This window comes from Neolamprologus multifasciatus, chromosome 15 (genome assembly GCF_963576455.1).
Source record: "Neolamprologus multifasciatus chromosome 15, fNeoMul1.2, whole genome shotgun sequence".
In the NCBI taxonomy this organism is placed as follows: domain Eukaryota; kingdom Metazoa; phylum Chordata; class Actinopteri; order Cichliformes; family Cichlidae; genus Neolamprologus; species Neolamprologus multifasciatus.
The window spans coordinates 30480747-30494878 of NC_140453.1; the positions used below are offsets into that span (position 1 = coordinate 30480747).

General features: G+C 41.0%; 1 protein-coding gene across 4 annotated transcripts in view; it reads left to right on the forward strand.

Moving 5' to 3' along the window:
• Positions 1-14132, forward strand: part of negr1 (neuronal growth regulator 1) — a 177191-nt gene that overhangs the window by 108983 nt on the left and 54076 nt on the right. For all 4 annotated transcript variants that reach the window (XM_085134143.1, XM_085134141.1, XM_085134140.1 and 1 more), the window contains exon 4: positions 819-950. In XM_085134143.1, coding sequence (XP_084990269.1) covers positions 819-950 — 132 coding nt within the window. The remainder of the gene's footprint in view (positions 1-818; positions 951-14132) is intronic.

Consider the following 14132-nt stretch of genomic DNA (forward strand, 5'->3'; position numbering starts at 1 on the left):
TGACTCAACTATTCATTCTAACGACAGCATTAAATAAAACAATGAGTGGCTTACCCATAATGTTGGCTGAGATAAACTTCATTTACATTCATTTGCTTTGGCTAAAAGTGTGTCATAGCCTTGAACACTTTCCAGCATTTGCTGCTTTGCCTTTCTGTCCTTCAGCTTCCATCCTTCAGATATAAAATGATTAAGAATTCCCAGATTTATGCCACTAATGTATGTATTCCTGACGGCTATATCCGAATTGTTCTGGAAGCCGTATTATTCTGTGTCGCTCTACTTTTCTCCGCATTATTATTAATGCCGTTTCTAGCATCAGAAATTAGCCAAGTGAGTCTATCTCTGTTAGCCTATTTTAATTTGAGTGTTGAGTGGACATCTTTGTGTGGATTTGCATGTTTAAAGTGGGCCATGCCACTGTTGTTATGCCAGTAAAGCACCGACATGTGCAGTGAGCCATCAAATCTGTCTGTCTTCAGGGACAGCTCTAACTGCATTGCGTGGGGTTGAGCAAACGATGAGCGGATGACTGGGAATACACCATTATTACCTACCGCTGTATCAATATAAATAGATCAATGCTCTGCTGGTCCGCTGCTATTTTAGGATGCAAGGAAGGTAATCAGGAGGTCAATGCGATATCTAATTGTATTGCATCTTCTACTCAGACTTAAACTTACAAATAATTTGCTACAAATGAGGGCTTTCCACCCACTAACCACAGGCAGCACAAAACGCCTTACGTATGCGCGGACGTGTTTGCGTTCTGTGTAGACATGGTGGTAAGTAGTTTGCCTCTATTCTTCTATTTCCAGCCAAGAAGTATGACAGTGGCGAAAATCTTAACATCACCGGGATCACAAAGGACCAGGCCGGAGACTACGAATGCAGCGCTTTAAATGACATTGCCTCTCCCGACACCAAAAGAGTAAAAGTCACAGTCAACTGTAAGTACATCTCTTTCTTCTTACTCGGGTTCCCGTGTTTTTTAGTGCACCGGCCTCGCACATCCACGAACGCTTGAAACAATGCCAGCGTCGTGTCCCTGACGGTGCACTTCCAGAAAGTATACTATCCAGAAGTTTGAGAAAGTCGAGAGCTAAAGAAGTTTCTTAATATTTAATGCGAGAATTCCCTTTTTGTCGGTGCATGTAGATGATTAATTCACACTAAGGAAAGGTCTGACTGTTCTAAGCACTATTCCATTATGCAGGTAATGAGTCTTTCAAAAGTGTGAGGAGACAGTAATGAGGAGCCGGGGCATTAATGAATGATACTGGGCTTTAGCTGTCGTGGTCACATAGAAACCACCACTTGTAAGTAGAAGCAGAATTGGGTGCTTGACTATTATTGCCATTCCCTTTTCTTTCAGGAGTGCTCCTTTGCTTCACTGTTATTCATTGAAGTTTCTGTATAGATGCCCTCTGCTAAATCTCACTTTTGGAAAAGCTTATCAAGCACTCATCGACAGCGATGTGGGGAGGGAGGGAGGGGGAAGTGAAAGAAAAAAGGCTCGTCTTGGCCCAGTTAGTGAGTCGCATCCAGAAAGCTAATCATGCAAGTTTTCTAATTCGGGTTTGAAGAAATTGATACGTACTTTTTTATATTCATTTTCAAAACGATTGTTAATCTGTTTCTGCAGATCGTCTGTATCCACCTCCGTGTATTAAGACAGTGTTCGTGGCCGCTTTGGTACAAAACCAAGAATTGTGGCCATTATTTCTGGGTAATGCCTGGCTCTAATGAGCTGGGTCTGAGTGAAGTTTCAGAGGCCAGTTATTTATAGCTCTACTGAGACGTGGGTTCAAGGATGAAAAGTGCTTTGACAACTGGCTGTGTCTTTATGGTACAGAACAAAAGAGATGTTCTCTGTGATTGAGAAGGCATGTCATAGTCAGACACTGAATTTTAAGCCGGGACGGCGGGGTTATGTGGGCTTAGCATTGGAACTGAGTGAATTGATTAGGAAGACTTTTCTTTGCTGTCAGACAAAGTCTTCACAGTTTGAGCCCCTGAGCCACAGTTGGGGTGGGAGCGTGTTGTATTTGGTCAAGTGCTCAGGCCTGCTGGACAGTTATCTCAGGCTGCTCCTGCCATTGATTCACTCGTTGCTATTGATCCGTACCGCAGACGACAATGATCCCGATATCTGTCTGTGACTCCTTTGATCTTATTGTATGAATTGGTTTTTGAGAACTATTTATAAATTTCCCTCTGATCTGATATTTTACATAATCCTTCAGTACAGCAGATATTGAGCTGCTCCGCTTCACAAATAGAAAGTGTCTCTGTTACAAAAGAGTTAAACGTATGGACCGAAAACTCTCGCACATTACATCAGCCTTCAGGGTAATGAATAATTAGTTTTTGTAACGCAGCCAGCCTGACTGCAACACCTTTATGGAATATGCTATAAAAATGAAAAATGTAAAGGAGCCAGTTTGTTGGACAGTGTTATCAAAAGCAGCAGGAGGATGTTGAGCGATTACTTTGAAATGAGATTTTTAGAGTCGATGTCAGTTGAAAGCCATTATCTCCAAAGTGTTTCTTTTCAGGAATGAAGTAACACAGCCTTCAGTGAGGTCGATGATAATTCATTTTTGAAATAATCCAATGGGTCTTAAAAGGGTTTTTTTTTTTTTGTGCGCTGGCGAAGTGGGAAAAATATCACCTTTTCTAAAGTGGCACGCAGTCCTTAAACTTAGGTGAAGTATCGTTAAAGATACAGATGCTATAAAGTCATTGGCGAATGACCAATTAAGAAGCTCCACAGTTGTCCCTTTCTCTTAATATAAATACACAAAAAACTTTCATGTAATTTAGGAAAGGAGGCTTACAGCATGAGCTGTCTTAAGAAAAATGAGCTTGTGGATTTGTTTTTCCACTTGTGCAGTACCATTTAGTGATCAAAGTGCATCTGCGAACAGAGAAAGCCTTTGTGCATTTCCAGTATTTTTTGACCAAACACCAACAAAATATTAGAGAAATGCTTTTAACTTTTCACACATTCGGACTTGCAATGCTGGCATCGTCACACCTCAGTGGCGGTGCATCTTACCCCCAAATAACCTAAAGTATTTATGATTTTTTTTGCAAGTTTCACATTCTGCAAACCCATCAAGTGGGCCAGTTCAGAGATTTTGCTGGGCCCGTTATGGCTCTCGGGCCATTGGTTTTTCGCCACTGATTTAGAGAGACAGTTTGATGGGCATCCGCCGTACACATGAAATATCTGATAGAGCTCTTGTGTGACACGTATACACATTTTCATTCATAATTTGTGTGCAGTAAGACTAGAAGGTGTCAGATAAGTGTTTGAGCACGTGCTGTACATCTTTGGGGCTACCCTTTTAGTTCTAAATAATGGATTTCATAATTATTTACATGCTGTTTGAGCTACTGCAAACACTGTCAGGTTTTTCTAGCCTCACAAGCATTTCACACACGAAAGGTCCTGTGTTTTATTGCGGCTGTTTAGCATTCAGGGTGCTGAATAGGTAACAGAGAAGAAGCAAAAAATGCAGCTGACGTTAAAGAGGCAGGACTTTGTTTGTCGGCTTCTTCAAACGGGACTGAAAAGTTCTTCAGTATTTGTGCTCTGTAGCTTCGAATAGTCAGCGATTGTTTTCAGAGCATTTTGTCAGTATGCTTTTCATGCTTGTATTCTTCATCAAAGTTGCCTCTTCCCTTTTCTCTCTGCACGATGACTGGTGACACATGTGCTCATCTCTAAAGATAAGGAAGCAGAATGAATGAATTAAAGTCGTCCATTGGAGCGACTGATTTGGCCACAGCAGGCAGAGCTTTAGCCAGCTGGTGGCCACTCTTCACTGCCTCCTCTCCTCACTGGCACATTTCTCCTCCTGTGAAGTAAAAAGAGAAGCATTTGGATTGTGTCCCAATCTACTGTATCATTCATGCTCTGCTGTCACACATCAGGCTGTATTCAGCAGGCACCCAGGAGTGCGGGCTATTGATGAGGGGCTGAGCGTATTCAAATCTGCATTAAGATAAAGACATTAGCTGACATGGAAACTCAAACAAGAGAGAATAATTACGCAGCAAGAAGCAAGAAATTAACTTTATTAAAAATATTACACTGTATGGACACGCGCTCATACAGCTGTTTTACAGCTGCATGTCTCACAAAAGAAGCCTGCTAATTTTGTGAAGACCCTCCTGGGAGACTGTGCAGGTGTCAGTTTAACGCTCTAACTTAAACAGTACACAGCACAGAAATTCAAATATTGTTTATTAAGTCACTCAATACTGAACTATGAATCATCCGAGCATAAAAAACACACCTGACACTAAGAAGTGTTTCTGAGAAGCCGTTTTTAAGGGAAACAGGGCGAAAAGAGCTGAGGTTTGCCAAATTACACAAGAACTAGAATGAAAATCAATGACAGCAGGTCTGATGGAGTCATGAATACTAATATCTGGTTCAAATAGTCAGAAGTGGGTGTCTGCAGCCATCTGCAAAACACAGTGGGGGTTCTGTTTGGTTTGGAGCTGCATTTCAGCCAGTGGTGTTGGGGATCATGTCAAAACGAAAAGAATTATGAATGCAGAAACGTACAGACAGATTTGGATTCGCCCTGCGATGCCATCTGGAAACCATTTCATTGGCAGCAGCTTTAATTTCAGAATGACAATGATCCCAAACACACTGCCAAAGTCGCCAAAGCATACCTTTTACAATACTGGCACAATGGAACATTACAAATCATGGATTGGCCTCCCCTGAACTCTGGGTTTTTGATCATCTTGACGAAGAACAAAGCAAAAGGCAGCCAGCATCCAAATAAGAGCTTTGAATGTCCTTCAAAAAGCTGAACTATCTGTGAAGACTGCTTAAAGAAATGACGAAAAAGCTTCTTAGCAAAACACAAAGAAATGAGAGGTGGAGTAACAGTAAGGGCGCAGCGTTATCGTTAGGGATGGGTATCGTTTAGGTTTTATCCGATACCGGTGCCAAACCGGTACTTTTGAAACGGTGCCGGTGCTTAAACGGTGCTCAAACCGGTGCTTAAAGAATGGAGAACACAAAATTGGTCCAAAAACCTGTTTGTTTTTGTTCAGCTGTTTTCCACTTTTTCTTTGGTCATTTTAGCCTTTTTGTCCAGGGTGAAGGGAGTATCTGCCATCAAACAAGAAGACAGCCGCATGTAACTATGACGCTGTTTGCTAGTTCACCTTACATGCATTAATGTAATAACGTGGTTAGCCTACTCAACGTAAAGTACACACGAACAACATTAAGCTACTCTTAAAGCACTTGTTGCAGCTGCTGAGTTTGCATCTTTTGCTGTGAAGTACAGCCAGACTTTGACCGCTTCGCCTTGGGCATTTTTAATCTGTAGCTCTGCTCTAAAAGAACGTACGTACATGGACCCGCCTACTATCCTCGAAACGTAAAATGATTGGCTAGAATCTAAAGTGTATCATTCCATACCAGTTGGTCGTGGTAATGCACCTTTCAGTTGTTTGCCAACCGCCAATACAAATGTAAGGAAGAAGAAAGTGTATCACAGCTCAGGAAAAAAAAGCACCGAAATGTGCGCTGCTTTTCGGTCTGGTTACTACCGTTTATGTCAGAACCGGTGCCATCATGGCACCGGATACCGGTACCCATCCCTAGTTATCGTTCGATATTGTTAACAGTGTAAGCGGCTATCGTGGCGTGCATTGACCCCATTATGGTATCACCACTGATCCTCTTTTTTCTTGCTAACAGCAGTTAAATGAAATGAATTCATATTCATCAGTTAGTGAAGTCTGTAGTATTTTTCCTTCATCATCCTAATAAAACAGCATAGGATTGAGTGACACTGACATTTCAAGGGTTAACAGTCTAATTAAATACATGTCCAGACAATTTTGTTCAAAACAATGGCTTTTTTCAAAGCTGTGGGTATAGCTGACCTCCGGGCTAATTGCAGATTAGAGCCACTAATTAAAATAAGCAAACCAAGGTAATGAAAATAAAATTAAGCTCGAACATATTTGCAGTTTTAATAACACCGGGCCACTAAGCCTGCCATTTGGTTCTCTATGATAGGAGGAGTTAGGCAGACGTTCGCAGCCATTGTCACTGCCCGAGTGTTAAGTCCAGAACATGTAACCCCAGCATGGATTTCTCTAAGGCTCAAATGTCCTACCTTCATGTGGCAGCATTAATTAAATTATGGCCTGAGAGGGCTTCTTGCCTTTATGCTCCTGGCGATAAATGAACGGCGACTGAATACTTTTATCATCTAAACCTGAACGGTGGCAGTCATCCATAAGGTCGCACTAGAATCAGATTGGCTTAAAAAAGCCTTCTTGGCGAAAGGATATTTCAGCTGTGATTCTACCTGATGAAATTTGATCTCTGACCTACTTTTTTAAATTTACATATTCATCTTCACTGCAGGTGGGTGCCGTTACTGGCTGAAATTCTCGCTGCACAGTGTGACTCAAAAGCATAAATATCACATCTAGGTGGTTGAGTCGGAGGGATGAACGAGAAGGAAACCACCGTGGAACACCTCCGCCTGAGATAAAACGCTGGTGTTTGATTAATTAATGAAGCCACCTTGTAGCAGATTGAAGGCATCCATCACTAACACTACAGATGAAACAATAACAGAAGCCTGTTTCTTTTTTAAGACGAACAATCAAAGGTGTTTGACCTCGCTTTCTAGTTTAGGGAGCTCTTTTCCTCCAGAGAGAGGCGTCTGCTCCTCTCATTGAACGAGTGAGAACACAGGGTTTGAACATCATCGTGTTGCAAGATGAGATTTGACAGTTTGCACAAACTTTAGTCACACACGAAGGAAACTGAGACAGCTAACTGTCTTGTCGTGCTACGTTTTATTTGCCCGTCACTGTTTCAGCTGCTTCATCTGAAGCTGTTTGAAATATCTAGAGGGAATTTGATAGCGTGGCACAAATGTTTACATAAAGATTTTAATCCTAACTCAAAAACTCTGGACAAAATTTCACAGAAAATGTCAACTTTGCAGATATCCAGATGTTTTGCAGAAGTACAATTTGGATATTATCTGAAATAAGAAGCTCGAGGAGGCGATGAGTCAGTTATTCATTTGTTTTACGTTTATTTTCTTAAGATGAACTTAAGAAAATGAAATCAGCAGGGTTCTTTTAGGACTCTTTTACATGCTTTTACACTGGGCTACATTCCTGTTAATTTTAGCTTATTTAATTAAATAATACGTTTAAATCATGCATATATTCACCTGACCTACATCTCTTAGAAGCTAAATATAAAGGCACTCCATTCATTATACCTCCACCATGAAGCTATAGAGAAGTACTCAACTGCTGTGAGATCCTTCTGAATTTCTCCTGAAGCTTGGGAAAGCGATGCGATAACACATCTTTGTCCGCTAAGTTGACTATTTTCTAATTTACGTTAGCATTTACGTGGGCAGCACGGTGGTACGGTGGTTAGCACTGTTGCCGCACAGCAAGAAGGTCCTGAGTTCAATTCCACCATCAGGCCGGGGTCTTTCTGTGTGGAGTTTGCATGTTCTCCCCGTGTTTGCGTGGCTTTCCTCCGGGTACTCCGGCTTCCTCCCACTGTCCAAAGACATGCAGCTTGTGGGGATAGGTTAATTGGATAATCCAAATTGTTACTAGGTGTGAATGTGAGTGCGAATGGTTGTCTGTCTCTATGTGTTGGCCCTGCGACAGACTGGCGATCTGTCCAGGGTGTACCCCGCCTCCCGCCCTATGACAGCTGGGATAGGCTCCAGCGCCCCCCGCGACCCTGAAAAGGATAAGCGGAAGCGAATGGATGGATGTTAGCAACCATTGCATTGTTTTTCCTGCATTTACACATTCATTATACTGTTTCTTGAGGTGTATCTTGAAGCAGCTGAAAAGTTAATTGTGTTCCTATGCAGCGCAGACAAAACGCTTTGAATATGATTTATAATCGGTTGAGATAACTTGTGCTGAATCTGAAGTATTTCCAACAACAATGATGATCTTCTTTGAGGGACAAGCTTTTCTCCCTCTGCTGTGGCAGACATTAGAAGTTTGATCTCTGTCTGTCTTTTAGCGTAGCTTCAGTCATCGAGTCATCGAGTCCAGGAAAGTTCAAGTTGCTCAGTGCTGGGAACAGCTGTGATTGGCTCATGCCTGCACATGCTCAGGTGCCACTCGATATGCTTTTACTTTGTGTTCTGTAGCTGGAGCGTGTTTTTATTATTGCTCAATCATGGTTATTAAACTGTGTCATCACGCCCTAAATTAACATTATTGGTATTTACCAAAATTATTGTAATGTTTTTGTCAAGATTAATCCACCAATATGTGCAAGCTCGTCATTCAAAATTATGGTTTTATAAACAGAATGTAATTATTATTGTTGTTGTTCATTATTTACAAAAAAATTGACTGTTTTAAGGCACATTCGAATTTTTGATTAAGATGTAAAACTAGTTATTTGCTTGCATTACTGAACAGACAGATTAGTTTTTATGCTTGATTTATTAATGAGCTCTCAGAGAAGTCCAGTGTGCCGGGAATAAAACTGCTGATTACATTTCAGTGAATTCAGTGAGTTTTATTTTTCAACAGGTTTTTTGACAGATTTCTAAAAAGTATTTGTGTTTTCTCTTTTTAACTAATTTGTTAAGCGCTGTATACAAAACTTTTCTCCAGGAGCCACACGGCTTGTCAAGTTAAAAGGCATCAATTACTAAAAGTTTGAGGTGAATGTATGTAAGAGTTTGCATGTATAGTTTTTACCCGATGTGGATTAGAGAAAATGCAAAATAAATTCAAACTCGTGGACCCAGTTTGTTTGTTTTTAACCATTGAAGATGTGTGCTGTACACCAGAAGTCTCCAACCTTTTTTGCACCACGGACCGGTTTATGCCCGACAATATTTTCACGGACCGGCCTTTAAGGTGTCGCGGATAAATACAACAAAATAAAACTAGTACCGGTACCGAATAAAGAAGATTTATTCATAAGACACGTGAAAAGACCCAGGAAAACCGAGTTAACGATAAAAACGATAACAAAATAACGCTGAAAACCGATAAAAACCCTGAAAACTATACATTTCACTCCTGAGCCTCAACTCTCGCAGCCCGGTACCAAACAACTCACAGACCGGTACCGGTCCATGGCCTGGGGGTTGGGGACCGCTGGTATAAACCATGGACATAGCATCTGTGTTGGAAAAATGAAACCAGTGCAGAAGTGCCTTAAACCTGCATTCTATCTGAAGGCCACCAGAAGGGGATGGCTGTGGTAGCAAAAACTGCTGTACACAGTTCAAAGAAACGATTGAAAGCCCAAAATGACCATTATATTCATGCCCACGGCGAGCGTATACAAACTTCTGACCGCGTATAATTTTGTATGACAGCATCCCTCGATTCAGGCTAAAGCTTTAACCAGTACAGGTTTGTCTTCCTTTTTAATATCACTTTGGCTCCTTGGTGGCAAGCTTTCACTTGCTTTTCAGAGTGAAAGTGTACGCTGTATGCTTCAGAGTTTGCCAGCCATTTTTACGCCTCCTCCCTCCTCCAGTACCCTGCAGCTGTGAATTCTGCTCACATATCCGCCGTGGCTGTGATTGTAAAAAGAAGAGCACCTCGCTCTTTCCTGCTTACACTAATTGTCCAGCAAAACTGTGATCATTTTTAATCACCATACACATCAGAGCTGCTGTGAGCAATTTAACCAGAGGTATTGATAGCTTTCTGAAAAAAAAAAATCAGAATGCAGGAGCACACTGCGAATACTTCTAATTCTTTACATCACCTGGTCTTTTGTTTGCTCCTAACCTTCCTTTCCCTGTAATACCCCAGCCGTCCAGGCCTGTTTGGAATTCAGGCCCCGGCCTGGTAGACACACCCACAACATGCTCCTCTGCTGACAGAGTGGTTGTGGGGAGTCACGACCATCTCTGATAAATAAGAGACTAAAGTTGTTTACTTGTGTTCAGTAGACACATCTTCATGACCACCCAACATTACAATGTCAAGTAATGACACCGGAGTAAACAGCTATTAGCGGCGTGTGGGCATGTTTGTGCTTTATTTATTTATTTATTTGATAGTTATTGTATTTACAAAGAATCATTATAAACTATAACAGCTGCATAGAGGTATGCAGAATTTATTACATTTTGCAAAATGCATGACCTACATACTGTGTGTCCATATCAGGCTCAGCGCAGCGGCGGATGGTGAGGTTGAATCAAAGGTGGAATAAACGTTCATCGCACAGTTCAGTGAAAACTGGCGTCGGGAGTATTTTCAAATCAGACACGCAGTCTCCGCTGAGCGTTTGTCGACAGTTTGCCCTATCTGTTGAAATACTGTGGCTTACGATTCAAAAGAGAAGGCTTCCTAGAATTGGATTCTGATCCAATCCTAAGTAGAGTTAAAGCCAGTACCCTCAAGCTGTTTGGATGTAAATCCATCTCTCTACATCTCTCCAAAGCTCTCGTCTTGATTGCTGTTTGGATTCCTTGCTGCATGAGGGGCATGAATAAATGAGCGGAAACTTGATCTTCTGCAGAATAAATGTTCTGGCTAGTACACTTCCTTTTTTTTTCTTTTACTTTTAAACATCGGCATCCCATTTTAGTGACAAAATAAGTAATAATGTTGAGCGCAAGGTGAATAACATCACAGGCTTACATGAAATCGTCTATAACATGCTTATTATGTTCACACAATCAGAGATGACTTACTGAGCTCTCTCGTAACAATGGATTAATGATATTTCTGCGTGTGTCGACTGTACCATTGTCTTCATCGGAAACAGCTCGCCAGCTCGTGTGTATTTAGGAAGATAGGTGAGGATTTGTGTACCTTGAGCCATTTAGTGTTAAACACAGACAATAGATTGAATCCCTGGTGTTGTCGACCCACACAGTCCTACACACTAAGCTGGTTATTTATATGCCTCGCATTGTATAAAAAGAAGGAACACAATGTTCCCTAGCTGTTCTGAATAGAAATCTTAATGAATTAATAAATCTTGGCAGTAGAACCATTCCTGACTGAGGGGGGAAAAGCAGGACAAAGAAGCCCACAGATGGCAGCGGGGAACAGTGTCTCTGTGTGTAAGCTGACAAGTCATGCACTGATGAGTCCATTTCTTAATTGCAATGAAAACTCATTTTCAAATCTGGCTGAAGAGGTAGGGTTATTAATTGATCTTTTAATTAAAAAGCCCGCGTTCTCCGGGTTCTCTTGGCAAACAATAGTATGTAGCTAAATAAATCATATTCATCCTTGAAGTACACCAATTAATCATCAATTGTCACACGAGGATTGTTTAAGGGACGCTACTCAGCGAAGCCTTGTACATTAAGGTGTTTTGCTTTGTGAGCAAACCCTGTCCATTAATAAAGGTCACACGTAGACATTTGGAGACATCGGCTTTGTTTTGATAATGCAGATGTGATGGCTTTTGGTTCGTGATCGATCCGTAACTGCCCATTTGTCACCTGCCAGAGCCTTACAGTCCTCATTTTTCTGCCATGCTTGTACTATTCCTGGACCCAGCCGCTCACCCCCATCTGGTGGAGCCACCGTGACTTCAGGCATGATTTACAGCACCACCCCAGCTTTCCCTAGACATTACATTACCTGGATTATTGGGGCTTCATGGTTTTTAGTGCACTACTTTGCATTACTCTCCCAAATCCTGATGGTGTATAGCACAATATATGATGATATAAGATATGCCAGCAAGGTAAAATTGGACTTATTGGATTGTACTGGGTTTTATGGTTGTGATCTGTCTTAACAGATCGCAGTGCCAAGGTCCAAATTGGGAGAACTTGCATATAAAATTATAGCATTTTGCAATACCTGCAATGCTATAAGAGATTTTTCTATATTAGAAATCGCTGAAAGACAATTATTGGACCCAAATTGCTTTTTGAATTTGTCCATTTGCAGAAATACAACTGGCCTTCAAGAAAAGCTTTCCATTCTTAGTTAGCGCTCTTGGAGTTTTGCAGCCTGCAGTGCTCGTATTGTATGCTGGCCAGTGGGATGATGCATTTACATGGTTCAAGTTTTCAAATTAAGTGCAGCAAATAGAAAAATGCTTAAAAACATTTGACTTCGCCTTTGCAAATAAGCAACATTGGTTCCAACTCCACACTTTTACAGTTTTTCTGAATACGCGGCATGTTGCACGACTGGATCGCTGGTATTATTATTATTATACTGCGCTCTGTATTTAGAGCTGTGCTGTGGAACGGATGAGCACCTGAAGTGCCGAACATTTTTAACAGCACATTTTTCAATCATGTCATTGTCTTAGTTTGATTTTTTTATCTGAGCATTTTAACCAACTACTGATGGAGAACAGTAAACCTAATTAACTATAAAAATAGGAAATCCTTTGAGTCTAATGAAGAAAGCACAGTGTTCATTTGACAAATAGCTGATCCAGCTGGTAATATATTAAAGGGAACACAGCAAAATAATCCAGAGAGGAAAAGCACATTTAGAAAAACAATTTTCCAGCAGTTTTGTGGTTTGTAGTTCAGGGTCTATCCCTCGGTGTCACAGTCTGGCGAGGGCAGACTGTAGGGGTTGACAAAAGGACCCAAAACGCAGACTCCAAGGAACAGGGGACAGAACTTGAAATGTTAACAAAAAGCGAGCCGTTTAATATGACTGGTAAAAAAGGTACAAACAAAGGGCAAACTGAAGCAAAATTAACACAAACCTAAACTGGGAAATTTAAACAAACAATAAGAAAAACCTAGACGAGAAACTTGGAAGCATGGCATAGGAAACATGGCGTGGACAACAGACGACCTGACAATCGCTGTGTCCCATTTCAGGGTCTGCACGCTTGAAGTACGCATTTTAAGTGCGGTTACGTCACCGCCACGTGACGACGGCTGTCCCAATTCGAAGTGTACTTGAAATGCATACTCCAAATGCGCCGTCGATTTCCCCAAATATCAAGCGTGGTCCGGTGCACGCTTCGTGGTCCCATATATCCCACAATTCATAGCGCGGCGGTGGGTGTGGATAATTTTGCCGCAAAATACGGCAGAAGAAGGGAGTGGCCGAAAAGTGAACTGTCAAAAGTAAGTACTGAATATGACGTCACTTATTCATGTGCGAATGTTTAATAATGAAGAACATTAAAACATTGCTGTTGACCACATGTCGGCAAAGTTATGTGACACTAGTGATGTTTGTACTTTCAGCATTAACTTGGTTTTAAAGCCTCTACTTCTAAATATACATATAGTCGACCTTAATCTTACAGAGAATCTGATGATTTTATGGATAATTAAAGTCCGTCATATATCCACAAACACAACAAGCTGAAAGTCAGTGATATAGATTATATATAATATAATAATATATATATATATATATATATATCAATCATAATAATCTGACAATACTATAATATTGGCCATATGATATTTACATTACCATAGTGAGATGACTTTAGTCTCATGAACAACATTAACTAATTATTATTTACTAGCTAATCTTAAATGACTGTTCAGTACAGAAATGAAGCCCTTGAATCATGTTTTACAGTCCTGTGGTCTCAGCTTCAGATACTCAACTAATCAAAGTGATGTCAGAACAAAAATGAATGACCAACAAAACAATTTTCTCCTTCATTTCTGTCAAACAAAGCTGTACGTATCATGGTTGCTAGGCAACCTGAACAGCGCGACGAAGCATATACCGTCCCATCTCACAAGCCTCTCACTTCCGCACTTCTCGTACTTATAGTACGCACCGTACGTAGTACGCGTAGTGCGCGTACTTCAAGCGTGCAGACCCTGAAATGGGACACAGCCAACGACACACTGAAAACAGAGGACGTAAATACACAGGAGGTGATTATGGGATGTGGGAACACATGGAGGAACAGCTGACTGACATGAGCCTAATGACAGGACAAGGGAAGTGAAACTAAATACAATGAACAAAGAACACACGACTCCTTCAAAATAAAACCGGAAACATGAGACAGACATGATAATACAAACTTGATAACATAAGACACGCAGCATGAAACACAAAGGGTGAGGGAAACTTAAATACAGGGGAAGAAAACACAAGGAGTCTAATAACCAAATGAAATTCACTAATCT